This window comes from Neolamprologus multifasciatus, chromosome 19 (genome assembly GCF_963576455.1).
Source record: "Neolamprologus multifasciatus chromosome 19, fNeoMul1.2, whole genome shotgun sequence".
NCBI classification, from domain to species: Eukaryota; Metazoa; Chordata; class Actinopteri; order Cichliformes; family Cichlidae; genus Neolamprologus; species Neolamprologus multifasciatus.
This window is the reverse complement of record NC_140457.1, coordinates 17,969,188-17,991,376: the sequence shown is the minus strand read 5'-3', so window position 1 is coordinate 17,991,376 and position 22,189 is coordinate 17,969,188. Positions and strand designations below refer to the sequence as shown.

Genomic DNA, 22,189 nt, shown 5'->3' with positions numbered 1-22,189 from the left:
CAACCGCTCTGCATTTTCTTGTTAGTAACGGTAACGGCGTTGTAACGATAGGAATAGTAATTAGTTAGATTACTCGTTACTGAAAAAAGTAACGCCGTTAGTAACGCTGTTACTTGTAACACCGTTATTCCCATCACTGTTGGTAAGTCAGTTAGAGTGTGCATATTTTTCACTGATGTATCTGGCTTCACCTTTCTCTCATTAAGAAGCTAGATGATAACTGATTACATATAAGTGTCTTGATTTTTTGTTTATTTATGCATGACCTCTTATTTCTGACTGATCAAAAAGCTGGATGATAAGTGAAGTTGGACTTGATTGATTGTCTCGCACGACCTCTGTAGGTGAAAGTTATCTGGCTGTATTTTGGTTTCTAAGGCAGAACCATTTGTTCGGGAGAATTTTATTTTATTTTATTTTTTTGTCATTTCGGTCCACACTCCACACCAGTTGGTGGCGGTAATGTACCATTTTGCTATTTGCCAACCGCCAGTAAACCCTATACAGAGGAAGAAGAACACATCACTCGTCAGAGGAAACATGGCGGAGGTCAGGAGTTGTTTTGGAAGGAGGGCGCACGGTTTCTTACACAAATTAAATAACTACTGCCTACGTGCCAGCCACAGTAAACACGGGAAAGGTGCCTCACACGGTTCGCCTTTGCCAGCAGGGCTTCTTTGGTTTGATAGTCATAATGGCGGGCCTTATGGAGCCAAAGACGCCGCGGACACAGACCGTGCTCTAGCTTCTCGGGACGGTTACACAAGTGTAAAGCCGGTGCTTGGTGCTCTTTGGGAGAACGGAGCGGTTGCAGAAAATTACCATTACTGTGTTCCTGAGGAGGTTTCTCTTTACAACAAGAACCAGGTACAAAGAGAAAACAGGAATCTGTCTCGACGGTGGAGACGCACCGGGTTTTGGAGGACTTCGCCCCGCACTTTCCGCCGACAGCAGAGCCCTTATAGTCAGCATTTGTACTGGCAACACGGGCAGCGGTCATTTATTAGGGCTTACAGCGGTGATGGAGCCAGATCCGAGCCTCTTTACAAAACCAAAACTGGCTACTATGATATCCTTGGAGTGGCACCTTCCGCCACTCGAGCCCAGATAAAAACAGCGTACTACAAGCAGTCCTTCACCTACCACCCGGATAGAAACACTGGCAGCGAAGAGGCCACAGCCCGCTTTTCGGAGATCAGCGAGGCCTACACCGTGCTGGGAAACAAGGGGCTCAGGAAGAAATATGACCTGGGACTATTGAGTCTGGCAGACCTCACCGTTACAGTCAGGCCTTCAGCCAAGGACACGAGCGGGAGCGCAGGCAGACGGCAAACCGACAGCCGACGCTCCGTGGTGGACCCAGACGGCCGAGGAGGCATCTTTGATTTCGACCAGTTCTACAAGTCCCACTACAGCGAGCAGCTGCAGAGGCAAAGAGACATCCGAGTCCGCAAAGAGGAGATACTGAAGAAGAAACAGGACACTATAGGCGAGAAGGAAATGGGCAAGATGATGGAGTTGGGAGTTGGTATGCTGCTGGTGGTAGCCATAGGTATACTAATGAACTTAAAACGGGGATGAATACATCTGCTGGGAAACGAGGGAAACTGTGGGTCCCTCTTAAAACTCCACCACTGATCACAGTATTAAACATTTCACCTCATTTAAAGTCAGGTACTTGAACTAAATTGTCATGAAAATAAACGGCAACAAGCATCCATTGGTTAAAGCTGGTGAGGATTTAAGGTTTTTCGTTCAAATGTGTTGTTAAAAATAGCTGATTCTGGAGCTTTGATCAGCAAAACAAGTTATATGTGCAACATGCACATTTGCTGTTTGTGAATGCATCATATAGAAGAGGTTAAATATGACAAAAAATAGAAATCACTTGTGGTCTTGGTTCATCCTGTATTACCTTTTGCACAGCAGCGCTTTGGTGGTTGGTTTACAACCGTTCACTTCAGCTCCTTTGGCTTTAATAAAGTCATTTGTCTGGTAGAAATTATACAAATGTTAATGACAAGCCAAGCTTCAATGGTAATGTGTTGCTATTTATGACATATTTATAGTAATATAAGTAAAAGGTGTGGTAATATCTTGAAAGTCCAGCCAAAATGGGCATTAAAGCAACTTTATGGTTAAAATCAGATGGTTATTTTTAAAGAATGTGCCTTTGATTATATTTATTGTGAAATTACTGGGTATATTTTTTCAGATATTTAATGAATAAAAGACTTATGGGCACTGTTTGTGTTGCCTCTTTTTATTTGATTTTGTCAATGCATGTAGTGTTTTTAGTGAGAACAGATTTTAAAACATAAAAATAAATATTAATTACATGAAACAAGCATGTGTATGTCCATAGATCACACGATTACAATGAATACTGTATATTTAAAATCGACAAAAGTACACACAATACTGTTATTAAAGTAGAAGCCTTCTTAAAACAACAAATACTTACAGCACATGTAGTGCATTTAGAAATTCACACACATCATCACATTTAAAAGTAAACAAGTCATATCAGTGCATATTAACAATGAACTCAGGTCAAATGAAACCTGCAGTGAATCTACACTCAAATGCAGTTAACATAATAATGTATTTTATAATTAAAAGTGCTTACAATACAAACAACACAAGAATCTGTTAAATAACATCACATTAGCTTATTCTCGCAAGTCAGTCTTGCTCACTTGTTACTGTTTCTTCAGTCTGTGAAACTAAACATTTTCCCCCTTTTCATGAAAAATATTACCTCATTTTGAATTTGATGGCAGGAACATGTAACAATAAAAGCCACGGGGGCAACAAAAGGTGGAAAAGTAAGTGGTTATTAAAAGGAAACAGCTGGAATGAAACAGGAAACAGCTCTCTAAACTGTGGAACAAATTCAGAATAATGTTCCTCTGTAAAATTATGAAGACTGTCTCATCATCTACAATACATAAAACAGACAATCTAGTGGATAAACATGACTGTTCCAACTGTCCTAAGAAATGATGCTGCCATCCAAGTAAAAATGAGCTCGTCTTGAGCTAATCGTACATTTTCTCAGTTTAAACATTTGATGTTTTCTACGCTCTACTGTGGATAAAATGTGTTTTTAATGCAAATCACAGCATTTTGTTTTTAATCTACATTAACACGATGTCCCAACTGTGTGTGTATATCTGATCACTAACAATGTCTGCAGACCCACAGGCAGGTGTGTGTCTTTCTTCAGATAACGGGGTTTAGAGCATCATAGAGCCGCTGCACCGCCAGTTCCACCATCTCTCTGAGTGAATCGTCCTCTGTGCATTCATCTTCGTAGCACACAGACTGGTGAGGGGATAAGAAGTCAGCGACATACTCAAACACCAAATCAGCAGCTCCCACTAACAGGACAAAAGACCCTCACCCTTGTTTTCAAGCAAATGTGCACCGTCTTCCCGTCCACAGTCACAGAGATGATTTTACCATCGCTGAAGTTCACGCATTCTTCTCCAAACATGTCCCTGAAAACAGACAGCAGACAAATAACATAATTCATTAAGAGCTTAGCAACTATTTATCCGAGGAACTTCATTTCCATAAAAATATTCATGCTACTGCATTATAAAAATGTTTTATGAATTTATTCTGTCACTTACTGCAACATGACTTCTAGCCGAGTATGGAAAACATCCATGTCCATAGTGCTGCTCTGGGTCTCCATCACTGCTCATAAGGCAGAAAGCAGATCACTGGCATTAACCAGATAGCACCCGCCTCAAACTTACAACAGCAACTAAACACACGTGTACACCACGTGCTTAATGGCGCTTTGTTAACTGTGTTTAAAAGATGGATGTAACATCGAGTTCTGAAAAGTGAAACCAATGCAGTACTTCTAATGGCCTTTAGGGGGCGACTCCTCTTACAGCAAAAAATGTCAGTTTGTATGTTATAATTTCCCTGCTTTTCATTTGATCTATGACTTTAGTAAAGACATTCCTCAATTAAAGACTAAGACTATATATCTTTTCAATATTTTTTTTAAAATGATGGTCACATGTAACATAATATGAATGACAAAGTATAGTATGCTTAATTATTTGCAGTATCTTATCTGATATATTATGAGAATGTAATGCCTGGTCATTTGCACCCACAACATCAAAAATGGGGGCAAAAGGGAGGAGATCGCGATTATTCGATTATAACACGAGGTCCGAAATATAAAGTGCTGACATGACTAGTGTCCACAGAAACTTCTGAATCTCAGCTAAAAGCTCATGTAAACCATGTCTACAAACACCAAACAAAGCAAAGACACCAGACAGTTAAAAGAGCAGTTACGTCACCATGAATCTGTGGACAGGTAATATTCATATCTTGATTTATGATTTTCTGGAGTTAAATGGGAACCAAAGCATATTTTCAAAGGTGTTATATGCTATAAAATACTTTTAAACATTAGGTGAGGGAAATAAAAAACCAATTTTTCTATGTTTGAGTCACAGTAACTTTGACATAGTAACATCTGCAGTAATATTTACAGCTCTGATGACATCTCACCAGTGTTAGCTTTATTTTGACACCAAGACTGTTTACACAGAGTTTGTCATTGCAGAGAAATACATTTATTTTGGTCATTTCATTTTCGAGCAGGAAGCTCACCCTTCTTGTTATACCCTTTAGATGAATACAGTTTTTTAATTAAATACATATTCTTTAAATAATGTTCCCTTTTATAAAAAGTAGGATAATTAAAAAAAACCGAAACATTTATTATAGCTCTGTCACGTAGAAAAAAACCTGTCTTTTTTCTGTGGTCTGTTATATAACATTAGGGGTGTTCGTGGCAATTAACTTTTTAATCGACTAAGCGGGTCAAGTAAGAAACACTTAAATATTAAGTTAAATTTGAAAACTGTTTAAAAAAAAATATATCCCCATTCCACATTCCAAAATGTCATGTGACAATCTGATTGGCTTAGGAGTGATGATGTCACAAGGATCTTTGATCCTTTGAAGTTTTTCCTTAAGTAGGGGTGAGAAACAGCAATTTTTAGTTCGTTTGTTTGCAGCCTTCAAACGTTCACTACAGAAAAATTTGGAAACCTCTCAGAGTCATCGGATACAAACGCCAACATGTATCCAAGATTACGGCAACCAAGACAAAAAGATTACGCCGCCTCTCCTTCAACGCGTGGCCGGCCAATTTCTCCAAATGGCCTCTTATCCATCCAAAGGGCATTACAGGAGAGTAGGAATGAAAACAACCATCTCCAGAAGAAAATTCAACAAATTGAAGAAGAAAAACTTCACCTGGAGAAGAAGTGCTTACAAATGGAAGCACAAAACAAAGACCTGGAAGAAACACTACAGCGCCAGCCCGACATCAACATTATTAATGAGGGCTGGGGGATCAAGTTTGCTCAAGCCAGAGAGCAGATTGTATTCCTCATCAAAGAAAACAAGAAAAAGAGCGCTGAAGTTAAAGAAATGTCCCAGCAGCTTCAAGGCAGGAAAGCGACGATTGATAAGATAGAGTGGGATCTCCAATACATGGACCAAAAGAATCACCTGCTCCAAAGAAAGCTTGATGAAGCTGAAGAAAAAAATAAAGAAGTCCTCCAACAGAAGGAAGAACAGGACACAAAGCAAAAAGACCTGCAGCGCGAACTCCAAGACATGCAGGAAAAGTACAGAATGGTGAAGGTAAGGTTGGATCAAACACTGTGCCAAAATAAAGACCTCCTTCAAGAGAAAGAGCAACAGCAACAAAGACTGGCAGAAGAAAAGTGCATTATCAAGGACTTTGAGAATAAAAATCAAAAAATGCAAGAATTCTGTAATGAACTGAAGGTCAAAACAAGTGAGCTGGAGGGAGAAAAGGAAACACTGGAAAAACGATGCTCACATATGCAGAAAAGGATCGATCAAATGGCGAAAAACAACTCAGAGCTCATTAAGGGGATATTGTTGGAATTCAACAACTTGAAGCGGGAAAACACAGAAATGCAGGCGCAAAAGCAAAAGCAAGACAAAACGCATGAAGACCTGCAGTGTACGCTCCACGATATCCAGAAAAGAAATGAGCAGCTAGAAGGCATGCACAAAGAAGATCAAGTGAGAAATGCAGACCTGCAGAAGGCAAAGCTAACACAGGAGGCAACATCCAAAGACCTCAAAGAAAAGCTTGAAGAAACACAAGCAACATTAGAACAGGTGGAACAAACATGCAAGAAACTTGAGAAGCAAAACACCGAAACCATCGATGAGTTGAGAACCCTCATCTTGGAGAAAAAGGCCCTCGTGGAAAAGTCCATGAAAAAGAAGAAAAAATTCTTCAGCTTTTTCCGGAAGAGGGACAATACTGCTTCTTCAACTGATGTAGCCTCGTCTTGCTCCGCCTCTGTTCACCCCCCCAACCAGTCCTGGCAGTTGACTGCCCCCTCCTGAGCCTGGTTCTGCCGGAGGTTTCTGCCCATTTAAAGGCAGTTTTTCCTTCCCACTGTCGCCTAGTGCTTGCTCAGAGGGGATAGTTGGGGTTTTCTCTCCTCTACCTTGTTTCTTTATTTACTTGTTAACTTTTTGCTCTTACTTCATTTTACCTTGTTTCTTTCTTTACTTGTTAACTTTTTACTCTTACTTCATTTTACCTTGTTTCTTTATTTACTTGTTAACTTTTTTGCTCTTACTTCATTTTACCTTGTTTCTTTATTTACTTGTTAACTTTTTTGCTTTTACTTCATTTTACCTTGTTTCTTTCTTTACTTGTTAACTTTTTGCTCTTACTTCATTTTACCTTGTTTCTTTCTTTACTTGTTAACTTTTTTGCTTTTACTTCATTTTACCTTGTTTCTTTCTTTACTTGTTAACTTTTTGCTCTTACTTCATTTTACCTTGTTTCTTTCTTTACTTGTTAACTTTTTTGCTCTTACTTCATTTTACCTTGTTTCTTTATTTACTTGTTAACTTTTTTGCTCTTGCTTCATTTTACCTTGTTTCTTTCTTTACTTGCTTGTTTAACTTTTTGTTCAACTTATCTAACAAAATAAACCAGTTGAATTTATCCTTTGAGTATCGTTCATCTAATCTTTACAGAGTTTTTCCAAAACACTTTCAAACATTCAGATCTGTCTTTCAATTTCTTCTTGAAACCTCATGAACGGTGAACTAAAAACTCTGGAACATGGTTTGAAACACTGAAATTGTTTCAGCTGAAACTGGCAAAGTCATACGTGCATGTGTGTGTGTCACAGGTGACACGGTGTCGCTAGTCCAGTCATCATGTTTAGGCTCATTCACTCCAGAATTATTTAGGCCAAATCTTTAAAACGGTATCATTGTACACACTTTTCAATCACACAAATGCAGGATTAATTATTTGCAGTATCTTATCTGATTTATTATGAGAATGTAATGCCTGATCTTTTGTACCCACACCATCAAAAATGGGGACAAAAGGGAGGAGATCACGTTTAATCGATTATAACACGAGGTCAGAAATATAAGTGCTGACATGAGTAGTGTCCACAGAAACCTCTGAATCTCAGCTAAAAGCTCATGTAAACCATGTCTACAAACACCAAACAAAGCAAAGACACCAGACAGTTAAAAGAGCAGTTACGTCACCATGAATCTGTGGACAGGTAATATCCATATCTTGATTTATGATTTTCTGGAGTTAAATGGGAACCAAAGCATATTTTCAAAGGTGTTATATGCTATAAAATACTTTTAAAAATTAGGTAAGGGAAATAAAAAATAAATTTTTCTATGTTTGAGTCACAGTAAATTTGACATAGTAACATCTGCAGTAATATTTACAGCTCTGATGACATCTCACCAGTGTTAGCTTTATTTTGACACCAAGACTGTTTACACAGAGTTTGTCATTGCAGAGAAATACATTTATTTTGGTCATTTCATTTTCGAGCAGGAAGCTCACCCTTCTTGTTATACCCTTTAGATGAATACAGAGTTTTTAATTAAATACATATTCTTTAAATAATGTTCCCTTTTATAAAAAGTAGGATAATTAAAAAAACCCGAAACATTTATTATAGCTCTGTCACGTAGAAAAAAACCTGTCTTTTTTCTGTGGTCTGTTATATAACATTAGGGGTGTTTGTGGCAATTAACTTTTTAATCGACTAAGCGGGTCAAGTAAGAAACACTTAAATATTAAGTTAAATTTGAAAACTGTTTAAAAAAAAATATATCCCCATTCCACATTCCAAAATGTCATGTGACAATCTGGTTGGCTTAGGAGTGATGATGTCACAAGGATCTTTGATCCTTTGAAGTTTTTCCTTAAGTAGGGGTGAGAAACAGCAATTTTTAGTTTGTTTGTTTGCAGCCTTCAAACGTTCACTACAGAAAAATTTGGAAACCTCTCAGAGTCATCGGATACAAACGCCAACATGTATCCAAGATTACGGCAACCAAGACAAAAAGATTACGCCGCCTCTCCTTCAACGCGTGGCCGGCCAATTTCTCCAAATGGCCTCTTATCCATCCAAAGGGCATTACAGGAGAGTAGGAATGAAAACAACCATCTCCAGAAGAAAATTCAACAAATTGAAGAAGAAAAACTTCACCTGGAGAAGAAGTGCTTACAAATGGAAGCACAAAACAAAGACCTGGAAGAAACACTACAGCGCCAGCCCGACATCAACATTATTAATGAGGGCTGGGGGATCAAGTTTGCTCAAGCCAGAGAGCAGATTGTATTCCTCATCAAAGAAAACAAGAAAAAGAGCGCTGAAGTTAAAGAAATGTCCCAGCAGCTTCAAGGCAGGAAAGCGATGATTGATAAGATAGAGTGGGATCTCCAATACATGGACCAAAAGAATCACCTGCTCCAAAGAAAGCTTGATGAAGCTGAAGAAAAAAATAAAGAAGTCCTCCAACAGAAGGAAGAACAGGACACAAAGCAAAAAGACCTGCAGCGCGAACTCCAAGACATGCAGGAAAAGTACAGAATGGTGAAGGCAAGATTGGATCAAACACTGTGCCAAAATAAAGACCTCCTTCAAGAGAAAGAGCAACAGCAACAAAGACTGGCAGAAGAAAAGTGCATTATCAAGGACTTTGAGAATAAAAATCAAAAAATGCAAGAATTCTGTAATGAACTGAAGGTCAAAACAAGTGAGCTGGAGGGAGAAAAGGAAACACTGGAAAAACGATGCTCACATATGCAGAAAAGGATCGATCAAATGGCGAAAAACAACTCAGAGCTCATTAAGGGGATATTGTTGGAATTCAACAACTTGAAGCGGGAAAACACAGAAATGCAGGCGCAAAAGCAAAAGCAAGACAAAACGCATGAAGACCTGCAGTGTACGCTCCACGATATCCAGAAAAGAAATGAGCAGCTAGAAGGCATGCACAAAGAAGATCAAGTGAGAAATGCAGACCTGCAGAAGGCAAAGCTAACACAGGAGGCAACATCCAAAGACCTCAAAGAAAAGCTTGAAGAAACACAAGCAACATTAGAACAGGTGGAACAAACATGCAAGAAACTTGAGAAGCAAAACACCGAAACCATCGATGAGTTGAGAACCCTCATCTTGGAGAAAAAGGCCCTCGTGGAAAAGTCCATGAAAAAGAAGAAAAAATTCTTCAGCTTTTTCCGGAAGAGGGACAATACTGCTTCTTCAACTGATGTAGCCTCGTCTTGCTCCGCCTCTGTTCACCCCCCCAACCAGTCCTGGCAGTTGACTGCCCCCTCCTGAGCCTGGTTCTGCCGGAGGTTTCTGCCCGTTTAAAGGCAGTTTTTCCTTCCCACTGTCGCCTAGTGCTTGCTCAGAGGGGATTGTTGGGGTTTTCTCTCCTCTACCTTGTTTCTTTATTTACTTGTTAACTTTTTGCTCTTACTTCATTTTACCTTGTTTCTTTATTTACTTGTTAACTTTTTTGCTTTTACTTCATTTTACCTTGTTTCTTTCTTTACTTGTTAACTTTTTGCTCTTACTTCATTTTACCTTGTTTCTTTATTTACTTGTTAACTTTTTTGCTCTTACTTCATTTTACCTTGTTTCTTTATTTACTTGTTAACTTTTTTGCTCTTACTTCATTTTACCTTGTTTCTTTATTTACTTGTTAACTTTTTTGCTTTTACTTCATTTTACCTTGTTTCTTTCTTTACTTGTTAACTTTTTTGCTCTTACTTCATTTTACCTTGTTTCTTTATTTACTTGTTAACTTTTTTGCTTTTACTTCATTTTACCTTGTTTCTTTCTTTACTTGTTAACTTTTTTGCTCTTGCTTCATTTTACCTTGTTTCTTTCTTTACTTGCTTGTTTAACTTTTTGTTCAACTTATCTAACAAAATAAACCAGTTGAATTTATCCTTTGAGTATCGTTCATCTAATCTTTACAGAGTTTTTCCAAAACACTTTCAAACATTCAGATCTGTCTTTCAATTTCTTCTTGAAACCTCATGAACGGTGAACTAAAAACTCTGGAACATGGTTTGAAACACTGAAATTGTTTCAGCTGAAACTGGCAAAGTCATACGTGCATGTGTGAGAGTCACAGGTGACACGGTGTCGCTAGTCCAGTCATCATGTTTAGGCTCATTCACTCCAGAATTATTTAGGCCAAATCTTTAAAACGGTATCATTGTACACACTTTTCAATCACACAAATGCAGGATTAATTATTTGCAGTATCTTATCTGATTTATTATGAGAATGTAATGCCTGATCTTTTGTACCCACACCATCAAAAATGGGGACAAAAGGGAGGAGATCACGTTTAATCGATTATAACACGAGGTCAGAAATATAAGTGCTGACATGAGTAGTGTCCACAGAAACCTCTGAATCTCAGCTAAAAGCTCATGTAAACCATGTCTACAAACACCAAACAAAGCAAAGACACCAGACAGTTAAAAGAGCAGTTACGTCACCATGAATCTGTGGACAGGTAATATCCATATCTTGATTTATGATTTTCTGGAGTTAAATGGGAACCAAAGCATATTTTCAAAGGTGTTATATGCTATAAAATACTTTTAAAAATTAGGTGAGGGAAATAAAAAATCAATTTTTCTATGTTTGAGTCACAGTAACTTTGACATATTAACATCTGCAGTAATATTTACAGCTCTGATGACATCTCACCAGTGTTAGCTTTATTTTGACACCAAGACTGTTTACACAGAGTTTGTCATTGCAGAGAAATACATTTATTTTGGTCATTTCATTTTCGAGCAGGAAGCTCACCCTTCTTGTTATACCCTTTAGATGAATACAGTTTTTTAATTAAATACATATTCTTTAAATAATGTTCCCTTTTATAAAAAGTAGGATAATTAAAAAAACCCGAAACATTTATTATAGCTCTGTCACGTAGAAAAAAACCTGTCTTTTTTCTGTGGTCTGTTATATAACATTAGGGGTGTTTGTGGCAATTAACTTTTTAATCGACTAAGCGGGTCAAGTAAGAAACACTTAAATATTAAGTTAAATTTGAAAACTGTTTAAAAAAAAATATATCCCCATTCCACATTCCAAAATGTCATGTGACAATCTGATTGGCTTAGGAGTGATGATGTCACAAGGATCTTTGATCCTTTGAAGTTTTTCCTTAAGTAGGGGTGAGAAACAGCAATTTTTAGTTCGTTTGTTTGCAGCCTTCAAACGTTCACTACAGAAAAATTTGGAAACCTCTCAGAGTCATCGGATACAAACGCCAACATGTATCCAAGATTACGGCAACCAAGACAAAAAGATTACGCCGCCTCTCCTTCAACGCGTGGCCGGCCAATTTCTCCAAATGGCCTCTTATCCATCCAAAGGGCATTACAGGAGAGTAGGAATGAAAACAACCATCTCCAGAAGAAAATTCAACAAATTGAAGAAGAAAAACTTCACCTGGAGAAGAAGTGCTTACAAATGGAAGCACAAAACAAAGACCTGGAAGAAACACTACAGCGCCAGCCCGACATCAACATTATTAATGAGGGCTGGGGGATCAAGTTTGCTCAAGCCAGAGAGCAGATTGTATTCCTCATCAAAGAAAACAAGAAAAAGAGCGCTGAAGTTAAAGAAATGTCCCAGCAGCTTCAAGGCAGGAAAGCGACGATTGATAAGATAGAGTGGGATCTCCAATACATGGACCAAAAGAATCACCTGCTCCAAAGAAAGCTTGATGAAGCTGAAGAAAAAAATAAAGAAGTCCTCCAACAGAAGGAAGAACAGGACACAAAGCAAAAAGACCTGCAGCGCGAACTCCAAGACATGCAGGAAAAGTACAGAATGGTGAAGGTAAGGTTGGATCAAACACTGTGCCAAAATAAAGACCTCCTTCAAGAGAAAGAGCAACAGCAACAAAGACTGACAGAAGAAAAGTGCATTATCAAGGACTTTGAGAATAAAAATCAAAAAATGCAAGAATTCTGTAATGAACTGAAGGTCAAAACAAGTGAGCTGGAGGGAGAAAAGGAAACACTGGAAAAACGATGCTCACATATGCAGAAAAGGATCGATCAAATGGCGAAAAACAACTCAGAGCTCATTAAGGGGATATTGTTGGAATTCAACAACTTGAAGCGGGAAAACACAGAAATGCAGGCGCAAAAGCAAAAGCAAGACAAAACGCATGAAGACCTGCAGTGTACGCTCCACGATATCCAGAAAAGAAATGAGCAGCTAGAAGGCATGCACAAAGAAGATCAAGTGAGAAATGCAGACCTGCAGAAGGCAAAGCTAACACAGGAGGCAACATCCAAAGACCTCAAAGAAAAGCTTGAAGAAACACAAGCAACATTAGAACAGGTGGAACAAACATGCAAGAAACTTGAGAAGCAAAACACCGAAACCATCGATGAGTTGAGAACCCTCATCTTGGAGAAAAAGGCCCTCGTGGAAAAGTCCATGAAAAAGAAGAAAAATTTCTTCAGCTTTTTCCGGAAGAGGGACAATACTGCTTCTTCAACTGATGTAGCCTCGTCTTGCTCCGCCTCTGTTCACCCCCCCAACCAGTCCTGGCAGTTGACTGCCCCCTCCTGAGCCTGGTTCTGCCGGAGGTTTCTGCCCGTTTAAAGGCAGTTTTTCCTTCCCACTGTCGCCTAGTGCTTGCTCAGAGGGGATTGTTGGGGTTTTCTCTCCTCTACCTTGTTTCTTTATTTACTTGTTAACTTTTTGCTCTTACTTCATTTTACCTTGTTTCTTTATTTACTTGTTAACTTTTTTGCTTTTACTTCATTTTACCTTGTTTCTTTCTTTACTTGTTAACTTTTTTGCTCTTACTTCATTTTACCTTGTTTCTTTATTTACTTGTTAACTTTTTTGCTTTTACTTCATTTTACCTTGTTTCTTTCTTTACTTGTTAACTTTTTTGCTCTTGCTTCATTTTACCTTGTTTCTTTCTTTACTTGCTTGTTTAACTTTTTGTTCAACTTATCTAACAAAATAAACCAGTTGAATTTATCCTTTGAGTATCGTTCATCTAATCTTTACAGAGTTTTTCCAAAACACTTTCAAACATTCAGATCTGTCTTTCAATTTCTTCTTGAAACCTCATGAACGGTGAACTAAAAACTCTGGAACATGGTTTGAAACACTGAAATTGTTTCAGCTGAAACTGGCAAAGTCATACGTGCATGTGTGAGAGTCACAGGTGACACGGTGTCGCTAGTCCAGTCATCATGTTTAGGCTCATTCACTCCAGAATTATTTAGGCCAAATCTTTAAAACGGTATCATTGTACACACTTTTCAATCACACAAATGCAGGATTAATTATTTGCAGTATCTTATCTGATTTATTATGAGAATGTAATGCCTGATCTTTTGTACCCACACCATCAAAAATGGGGACAAAAGGGAGGAGATCACGTTTAATCGATTATAACACAAGGTCAGAAATATAAGTGCTGACATGAGTAGTGTCCACAGAAACCTCTGAATCTCAGCTAAAAGCTCATGTAAACCATGTCTACAAACACCAAACAAAGCAAAGACACCAGACAGTTAAAAGAGCAGTTACGTCACCATGAATCTGTGGACAGGTAATATCCATATCTTGATTTATGATTTTCTGGAGTTAAATGGGAACCAAAGCATATTTTCAAAGGTGTTATATGCTATAAAATACTTTTAAAAATTAGGTGAGGGAAATAAAAAATCAATTTTTCTATGTTTGAGTCACAGTAACTTTGACATAGTAACATCTGCAGTAATATTTACAGCTCTGATGACATCTCACCAGTGTTAGCTTTATTTTGACACCAAGACTGTTTACACAGAGTTTGTCATTGCAGAGAAATACATTTATTTTGGTCATTTCATTTTCGAGCAGGAAGCTCACCCTTCTTGTTATACCCTTTAGATGAATACAGTTTTTTAATTAAATACATATTCTTTAAATAATGTTCCCTTTTATAAAAAGTAGGATAATTAAAGAAAAACCGAAACATTTATTATAGCTCTGTCACGTAGAAAAAAACCTGTCTTTTTTCTGTGGTCTGTTATATAACATTAGGGGTGTTTGTGGCAATTAACTTTTTAATCGACTAAGCGGGTCAAGTAAGAAACACTTAAATATTAAGTTAAATTTGAAAACTGTTTAAAAAAAAATATATCCCCATTCCACATTCCAAAATGTCATGTGACAATCTGATTGGCTTAGGAGTGATGATGTCACAAGGATCTTTGATCCTTTGAAGTTTTTCCTTAAGTAGGGGTGAGAAACAGCAATTTTTAGTTCGTTTGTTTGCAGCCTTCAAACGTTCACTACAGAAAAATTTGGAAACCTCTCAGAGTCATCGGATACAAACGCCAACATGTATCCAAGATTACGGCAACCAAGACAAAAAGATTACGCTGCCTCTCCTTCAACGCGTGGCCGGCCAATTTCTCCAAATGGCCTCTTATCCATCCAAAGGGCATTACAGGAGAGTAGGAATGAAAACAACCATCTCCAGAAGAAAATTCAACAAATCGAAGAAGAAAAACTTCACCTGGAGAAGAAGTGCTTACAAATGGAAGCACAAAACAAAGACCTGGAAGAAACACTACAGCGCCAGCCCGACATCAACATTATTAATGAGGGCTGGGGGATCAAGTTTGCTCAAGCCAGAGAGCAGATTGTATTCCTCATCAAAGAAAACAAGAAAAAGAGCGCTGAAGTTAAAGAAATGTCCCAGCAGCTTCAAGGCAGGAAAGCGACGATTGATAAGATAGAGTGGGATCTCCAATACATGGACCAAAAGAATCACCTGCTCCAAAGAAAGCTTGATGAAGCTGAAGAAAAAAATAAAGAAGTCCTCCAACAGAAGGAAGAACAGGACACAAAGCAAAAAGACCTGCAGCGCGAACTCCAAGACATGCAGGAAAAGTACAGAATGGTGAAGGTAAGGTTGGATCAAACACTGTGCCAAAATAAAGACCTCCTTCAAGAGAAAGAGCAACAGCAACAAAGACTGACAGAAGAAAAGTGCATTATCAAGGACTTTGAGAATAAAAATCAAAAAATGCAAGAATTCTGTAATGAACTGAAGGTCAAAACAAGTGAGCTGGAGGGAGAAAAGGAAACACTGGAAAAACGATGCTCACATATGCAGAAAAGGATCGATCAAATGGCGAAAAACAACTCAGAGCTCATTAAGGGGATATTGTTGGAATTCAACAACTTGAAGCGGGAAAACACAGAAATGCAGGCGCAAAAGCAAAAGCAAGACAAAACGCATGAAGACCTGCAGTGTACGCTCCACGATATCCAGAAAAGAAATGAGCAGCTAGAAGGCATGCACAAAGAAGATCAAGTGAGAAATGCAGACCTGCAGAAGGCAAAGCTAACACAGGAGGCAACATCCAAAGACCTCAAAGAAAAGCTTGAAGAAACACAAGCAACATTAGAACAGGTGGAACAAACATGCAAGAAACTTGAGAAGCAAAACACCGAAACCATCGATGAGTTGAGAACCCTCATCTTGGAGAAAAAGGCCCTCGTGGAAAAGTCCATGAAAAAGAAGAAAAATTTCTTCAGCTTTTTCCGGAAGAGGGACAATACTGCTTCTTCAACTGATGTAGCCTCGTCTTGCTCCGCCTCTGTTCACCCCCCCAACCAGTCCTGGCAGTTGACTGCCCCCTCCTGAGCCTGGTTCTGCCGGAGGTTTCTGCCCGTTTAAAGGCAGTTTTTCCTTCCCACTGTCGCCTAGTGCTTGCTCAGAGGGGATTGTTGGGGTTTTCTCTCCTCTACCTTGTTTCTTTATTTACTTGTTAACTTTTTGCTCTTACTTCATTTTACCTTGTTTCTTTATTTACTTGTTAACTTTTTTGCTTTTACTTCATTTTACCTTGTTTCTTTATTTACTTGTTAACTTTTTTGCTTTTACTTCATTTTACCTTGTTTCTTTCTTTACTTGTTAACTTTTTTGCTTTTACTTCATTTTACCTTGTTTCTTTATTTACTTGTTAACTTTTTTGCTCTTACTTCATTTTACCTTGTTTCTTTATTTACTTGTTAACTTTTTTGCTTTTACTTCATTTTACCTTGTTTCTTTCTTTACTTGTTAACTTTTTTGCTTTTACTTCATTTTACCTTGTTTCTTTCTTTACTTGTTAACTTTTTTGCTTTTACTTCATTTTACCTTGTTTCTTTCTTTACTTGTTAACTTTTTTGCTTTTACTTCATTTTACCTTGTTTCTTTCTTTACTTGTTAACTTTTTGCTCTTACTTCATTTTACCTTGTTTCTTTCTTTACTTGTTAACTTTTTTGCTCTTACTTCATTTTACCTTGTTTCTTTCTTTACTTGTTAACTTTTTTGCTCTTGCTTCATTTTACCTTGTTTCTTTCTTTACTTGCTTGTTTAACTTTTTGTTCAACTTATCTAACAAAATAAACCAGTTGAATTTATCCTTTGAGTATCGTTCATCTAATCTTTACAGAGTTTTTCCAAAACACTTTCAAACATTCAGATCTGTCTTTCAATTTCTTCTTGAAACCTCATGAACGGTGAACTAAAAACTCTGGAACATGGTTTGAAACACTGAAATTGTTTCAGCTGAAACTGGCAAAGTCATACGTGCATGTGTGTGTGTCACAGGTGACACGGTGTCGCTAGTCCAGTCATCATGTTTAGGCTCATTCACTCCAGAATTATTTAGGCCAAATCTTTAAAACGGTGTCATTGCACACACTTTTCAATCACACAAATGCAGGATTAAAGACAATAATTCCCAAAAAGTGTGCCATGAAGCAAGTCCAGGTGTTTCATGGGAATTTGTGATAACAATCCCATATATAAAGTTCTGAGTGAACTGTTAATATAGTGCATGAGTACTTTGTGCACAGAACTCAATGCATTTGTGCAGTTTCTGGATGCTAGAACATAATAGGAGTATTACACATCAAAAGGCCCTGATTATAGCAAGGAGAAAAACAAAGGGGAATTTAATATGTCATAAAAACCAAAACTAACAAAGAGTGCATGATCATCGACCAAAAGAAAAGATTAAAGAAACAATCTAATGGCCAGAATCACCAAGACTATAACTTCTATGACATCAGGTGGATTGGGGATTTCAACAGCCCTTAGCTCAAATGTCACTGCCAAACTGTTTAATTTCGGGCTTCAAAGTGTGTGTGAACAAACCAGTGTGCGATTTCATCTTACCTACATCCATCTTTTATATGGGTCTATATAACCAAGCTGACCTTTTTGAGCCTTTGGGTTGGACTGCACCTCCAGTACCACGGTGGTGACAGCATCAGCATACATGTCATTTAGAGGGTTAGCTATCCACTGAAACAGCAGATAAAGACAAATTAATAAAACACAAGTCCCAAGCTGTCTCTGAGCATCACAATGTACACTCCCTTTAAAAATCTGTGGCTAGGAGCAGAAATAACCAATCATAAAGTTGTCCCTTAGATTTTATATGGCTACAAAGGAGAGTGATCCAGTCAATAGTCTGCACCGAACCAAACCCAGCATTGTAGTTCACTGGACACATGCACGTGGAAAGCAGCAGAAAACATAAATGAGTAGTTGCTATTACGTGGCACACTGGTGCAGTGTTCACCTTCTTACCTTGTTAAAAGGATTATTAGAGTGTTTCAGTGATATCACACCCTGTGTCTATCCTCTAAAGAAATAAATTTAGACTCCCAGTTATGCACACTGGTGTGAAAAGCACAGCGCTACGTTGTGGGCTCTCACCTCTAGCAGCACCATGCCGGCCTCTTGGATTAGAGTGATGTTTTTAAAGATCTTCAAAGTGTTCTTCTCAGTTCCGTCCAGCTCTTCAACATCACCTGAGAAAGACGGTCACCACTACGGGGTAAAAATCACTCACACGCTGACAAAACTCAAAAGGTTGCAGTACGTGTCAAACTGCAACAATGTGGGCAGTTGTGTTTTTTTGTTTCTTTTTATGAGTTTGGATGGTCTCAGACAGTCTACTGATGCATGCAGAGATGGTCATAGAGATTCCCACAGAAATGGTCACGCAGTCTTACCTGTGAGATTCCTCAGATGGCAGACAAGCAGTGAGTAGGGTCCAGTGAAGGGGATGGCCTGGGTCTGTTTCACTGTACTCATGGCCAGCTCTGTGTACGCTGCAGAACAGACAGATCAGGCCAGTACAGCTCAGAGAGGAGGAACGTTTCATTCATTCATTCATAGAGTCTACTTTGGTTTAGTTTTGAGGCCAAATACCCCAAAACAATGACAGAGCCATGAAGCATTAACGCTACTAAAATGCTTTGGTGGCCCTGTTCTCCATCTGGGGACAATGAAAGTGAACTTACTGGAAAGGTCAGAGGGATTGAGGATGTGGTAGTTGAAATTCTTCTTCACCAGTATGCCTGATACCCTTTGACCCTGAACACACTTTTTATCAGCCAGTGAGCCCATCACCTGAGAAGAGAAGTGTATCCATTTTCAGTGGATTTGTCATTTTTAACAGTGTCATTAAAAAGCATACGCACAATTCAGCGACTGCTGATCACAAAAAGCATACTGCACCTTAGCCAGCTTCTCTCCTCTGAAGTTCAGCGTGACAGCCTCAGTGTTGCGAGGGTTGTGGACTTCGATGTGAACCTCGTCGTTATCCTCGTACTCTCTGATCAGCGCGGCTTTCAGGCGCGCCATCTCATTCTGCTCCCCATGTACCAGGATCTGAAATTAAACATGTGCAACATTTTATGCAAAGGACAAAAAAAGATGAGTCAAGAGAACTGTGAATTTCACCACACCGCTTTCTTCTCATACCACATGTGGCGGTTTGAGGGCTCTGATGAACTCGCTGGTCTGCTGGTAATCAGTGTGGGCGGAGAAGGAGATGTAGTCCACCGACATCTTTAGCTGCAGCTTCTGTCCCGACATGGTGGTGATCTCCTCTGGCTCAGACATGATGTGCTGTAGAGTGTGCACAGCGGGAAATAACTGAGGACTGATTTTACAATTATCTTCTTGATAAATCATTTAGTCAGTGAAATGATTTAGAAAATAGATCAAGAAAATGGCACGTAAATTGCTTTTAGAGCCTTCAGTTTGATTGCTTTGCCAAATTAATGACCTAAAAACTTCACGTGTTCGATTCATTTTACGTTTTTTCCTTCTTCTTGTGGTAACTTAATTTCTTTTCTTTAAAAAAATGAGTAATTCCTGGTCTTTACCCTTTGTCTTTTGTCACAGCTTCTGAGTTTTAAATTTGATGGCTTGAAAATTGCTGTAAATAATGGCAATCTGGTGCAATTGAATCAGCATATCAATTATTAGATCACAGTATCTTTTCCCACTTTGCTAAGAAAATTTTTTTTGCTGTCCCGCTGTGCTCTAACCTTGGCGAGTGTGCCCTCCACACAGTAACCAGCGATGATAACTCCATTCCTCTTGTCGGTGCACCAGCTCTCAAAGAGCTCCCTGGAGAGCCCGCTCTGCATCATGCCCGGAGACGCCATCACCACGCTGGGGCCAATATCATCAAAGTGATCCATGCTCTGGAAAGAATAGACAGTACTGCTTTATTTTGGAGAGAGGCAGTCAAGCCTGAGAATATGCACAGGGTTTCTGTGACAGTCTCTACCTTCAGATTGCTGATATGCTTGAAGACAAAAGGGTTGTTGATATTTATGGCCTTGCGGATCTTGTCGTTCATTGCGTTAACATATGTCTGGTACACTGCCATGCACTTCTTGGCCAGGGAAGAAGCATAATAGATGGGGATGTCATGGAGCTCTGGGTGATTCTGCCAGTACTCGTCTGCAAGAGAACATTAAACCCGATCTTACAGACTTCTGTGAGTGATAATGGGATAAAGAGAAGACAAATAACCAAAGTCATAACAATCAGAGGAAATCCAGTGCTAAACATAAATTTGAACATTGAGGTTAACCATATTGACACACATTATCACATTTTCAGTATCAGGGAGTCAAACATGACTTCTAACCCAAGATAAGCAGCAGTTCCTGTGCTCGTCCCAAAGCAAACACAGGGATTAAACAGCGACCCTCTCTGTTGACAATGTCATGGACGGTGTTACAGAACCGAGCTTCTCGCTCCTCCCTTTTTTCATGGATGTGAGTGCCGTAGGTGGACTCCTGCAGAAAGACAAATAATAGTTTCTGACTATGTTTCGATCACCTACGGAGCCTTTTAAAAACGTGTTCAATATGACTTATTATAATTGAATAATGTCATACTATGATTAAGATGTCAGGTTTGACACTGGGGATCTCAGCTGCCATGAGGTGCCTGTCTTCTTGGCGGGAAAAGTCTCCTGTGTACAGAAGCTTTGGAGGGAAAAGGAGATGGGGAATATACATGTAGGTTAGCTTTTTAAAAAAAATAATAAAGCAAACAATCCTTTCTTATCATTATCGATAAAACAACAGCAATTTTACTTTGACTCCAGCTATTTCGATCATGAACATAGCAGCTCCCAGCACATGACCAGCGTGGTAGCACCAAAACTTGATTCCAGCCACCTCTTTGACCTCGTGGAAGTTGATTGTTTCTATCTTGTCCATGCTCTCCTCCAGGTCGGTTTCAGTGTAAAGCATGTCGTCTGCCGAGATGTTACTGCAATATTAATAAAAAATATGACTGTATGCTGCACTGCAATTAAAAGGTAAATGTCTCTAGGCACCTTTGCCCCTACCTGACTTTAACATAGTCTGATAGGAGCCAGCGGTAGATGGCTTTAGTGGCATGAGTCATGAAGGTCCTCCCTTTAAAGCTGGTCTTCTGGAGGAACCAGGGCAGAGCTCCACAGTGATCCAGGTGGAAGCTGAAATGAGAACACATAAAACCAGCAATAATTAGAGATCTAAACTGTCGTTTCTGTGCAGGAAAAATGTGAAAATGTAAAGGAGACAGGGCAGTTGAGCCTCACTGGCTGATCAGCAGCAGGTCTATCTCAGCTGGGTCAATCAAATCTATGTATGGGAGAGCGTCCATCCCCTCCAATCCAGGGTGAATGCCGCAGTCCAGCTGCCACACACAAATACAGCTTTGTTCATTTAAATCCAATCTGCATCAATGCTGCTTTCGGACATGAAATACTACAATGGCAACTATATGTCAAAATATATAAAATAATAAAATTAATTTAATTGTATTGAATGCATGAAAACAAAAACAAAAAATTGCACTTTGTACTCCTTCAAACAGGTAACCGTAATATAGTTAATATTGCTAATGATATAAGTGTATAACAAATTATTTGTTATTATTTATTTTACCATAATTTTCCTTCCTTTGAACTCCAGGATAATGCATGACCGCCCAACCTCCTGCCCAGCACCACTGCAACATGAGCCAAATACGGTATCAGTGCATGTATGTGGTTTTATGGCGGCACAATGAATCAGCCATAAAATATAATATTTATATGTATGTGCATATATCTAAAAAATAGAAATTAACTCACAGTGGACGAATCAGTAGCTGGTCGCTTTCCTCGGCAGGGACAATTATCTCTATTTTGCGTTTTGTGGCCATTTTGTTCTAAATTTTTAGTGTCATTTTTAAAATACAAAAAAATAAAATAAAATAATAATAACAAATCCGATAATACTGCACTCAATGTGTTTTCTGAATGAACTTCCGGGGGCGTGTCCAAAATACGCCCGACTGGAATCAAGTCGTGTGACACAAGTTCCGAGACGGACATCGGTTGGCTTTTACCAGCTTTGTTCTAACATTTATTAAAAAACCCGACGCAAAAAGAGGCACGGCAGTTAAATA

At 38.7% G+C, this 22,189-nt stretch overlaps 6 protein-coding genes across 9 annotated transcripts; 5 read left to right on the top strand and 1 right to left on the bottom strand.

Moving 5' to 3' along the window:
- The first annotated feature begins 326 nt into the window (after positions 1-326).
- LOC146496371 (uncharacterized) lies at positions 327-4,011 on the top strand. The gene has a single exon (XM_085144295.1). It carries the CDS (start codon positions 463-465, stop codon positions 1,579-1,581), a length of 1,119 nt encoding a protein of 372 aa, XP_085000421.1. The 5' UTR covers positions 327-462; the 3' UTR covers positions 1,582-4,011.
- LOC146496366 (cleavage and polyadenylation specificity factor subunit 3-like) lies at positions 1,748-22,078 on the bottom strand. Of its 4 annotated transcripts, XM_085144289.1 has the most exons (18): positions 21,873-22,078; positions 21,685-21,748; positions 21,336-21,433; positions 21,102-21,230; positions 20,845-21,022; positions 20,644-20,733; positions 20,391-20,541; positions 20,025-20,200; positions 19,780-19,938; positions 19,208-19,354; positions 18,962-19,114; positions 18,745-18,853; positions 18,454-18,552; positions 18,155-18,249; positions 17,650-17,737; positions 3,639-3,705; positions 3,407-3,503; positions 1,748-3,327 (listed from the first exon to the last, which is right to left on the bottom strand). In XM_085144289.1, exons 1-18 carry the CDS (start codon positions 21,941-21,943, stop codon positions 3,226-3,228), a joined length of 2,073 nt encoding a protein of 690 aa, XP_085000415.1. In that variant the 5' UTR covers positions 21,944-22,078; the 3' UTR covers positions 1,748-3,225. The 4 variants fall into 4 exon arrangements, 1 of the variants encoding a protein (XP_085000415.1); XR_014871299.1 differs by lacking the exons at positions 1,748-3,327; positions 3,407-3,503; positions 3,639-3,705 and adding an exon at positions 16,100-16,190 and having other exon boundaries at positions 16,679-17,737; XR_014871296.1 differs by lacking the exons at positions 1,748-3,327; positions 3,407-3,503; positions 3,639-3,705 and adding an exon at positions 16,369-16,434 and having other exon boundaries at positions 16,631-17,737.
- Positions 4,843-7,048, top strand: LOC146496370 (uncharacterized). Its single transcript, XM_085144291.1, has one exon. It carries the CDS (start codon positions 5,122-5,124, stop codon positions 6,433-6,435), a length of 1,314 nt encoding a protein of 437 aa, XP_085000417.1. The 5' UTR covers positions 4,843-5,121; the 3' UTR covers positions 6,436-7,048.
- LOC146496369 (uncharacterized) lies at positions 8,078-10,331 on the top strand. The gene has a single exon (XM_085144294.1). It carries the CDS (start codon positions 8,403-8,405, stop codon positions 9,714-9,716), a length of 1,314 nt encoding a protein of 437 aa, XP_085000420.1. The 5' UTR covers positions 8,078-8,402; the 3' UTR covers positions 9,717-10,331.
- LOC146496368 (uncharacterized) lies at positions 11,454-13,377 on the top strand. Its single transcript, XM_085144292.1, has one exon. The coding sequence runs from the start codon at positions 11,685-11,687 to the stop codon at positions 12,996-12,998; it is 1,314 nt and encodes a 437-aa protein (XP_085000418.1). The 5' UTR covers positions 11,454-11,684; the 3' UTR covers positions 12,999-13,377.
- LOC146496367 (uncharacterized) lies at positions 14,514-16,848 on the top strand. The gene has a single exon (XM_085144293.1). It carries the CDS (start codon positions 14,773-14,775, stop codon positions 16,084-16,086), a length of 1,314 nt encoding a protein of 437 aa, XP_085000419.1. The 5' UTR covers positions 14,514-14,772; the 3' UTR covers positions 16,087-16,848.
- Positions 22,079-22,189: the final 111 nt, after the last annotated feature.

Bases quoted from the DNA above. Each gene is read 5' to 3' on its own strand.
- LOC146496371 (XM_085144295.1), top strand. From the start codon at position 463: ATGTACCATTTTGCTATTTGCCAACCGCCAGTAAACCCTATACAGAGG.
- LOC146496370 (XM_085144291.1), top strand. From the start codon at position 5,122: ATGTATCCAAGATTACGGCAACCAAGACAAAAAGATTACGCCGCCTCT.
- LOC146496369 (XM_085144294.1), top strand. From the start codon at position 8,403: ATGTATCCAAGATTACGGCAACCAAGACAAAAAGATTACGCCGCCTCT.
- LOC146496368 (XM_085144292.1), top strand. From the start codon at position 11,685: ATGTATCCAAGATTACGGCAACCAAGACAAAAAGATTACGCCGCCTCT.
- LOC146496367 (XM_085144293.1), top strand. From the start codon at position 14,773: ATGTATCCAAGATTACGGCAACCAAGACAAAAAGATTACGCTGCCTCT.
- LOC146496366 (XM_085144289.1), bottom strand. From the start codon at position 21,943: ATGGCCACAAAACGCAAAATAGAGATAATTGTCCCTGCCGAGGAAAGC. The intron at 21,749-21,872 runs GTGAGTTAATTT...CTCATGTTGCAG, and splicing joins CAGCTACTGATTCGTCCACT to TGGTGCTGGGCAGGAGGTTG. The intron at 20,542-20,643 runs GTATGACATTAT...GTCTTTCTGCAG, and splicing joins AACCTGACATCTTAATCATA to GAGTCCACCTACGGCACTCA.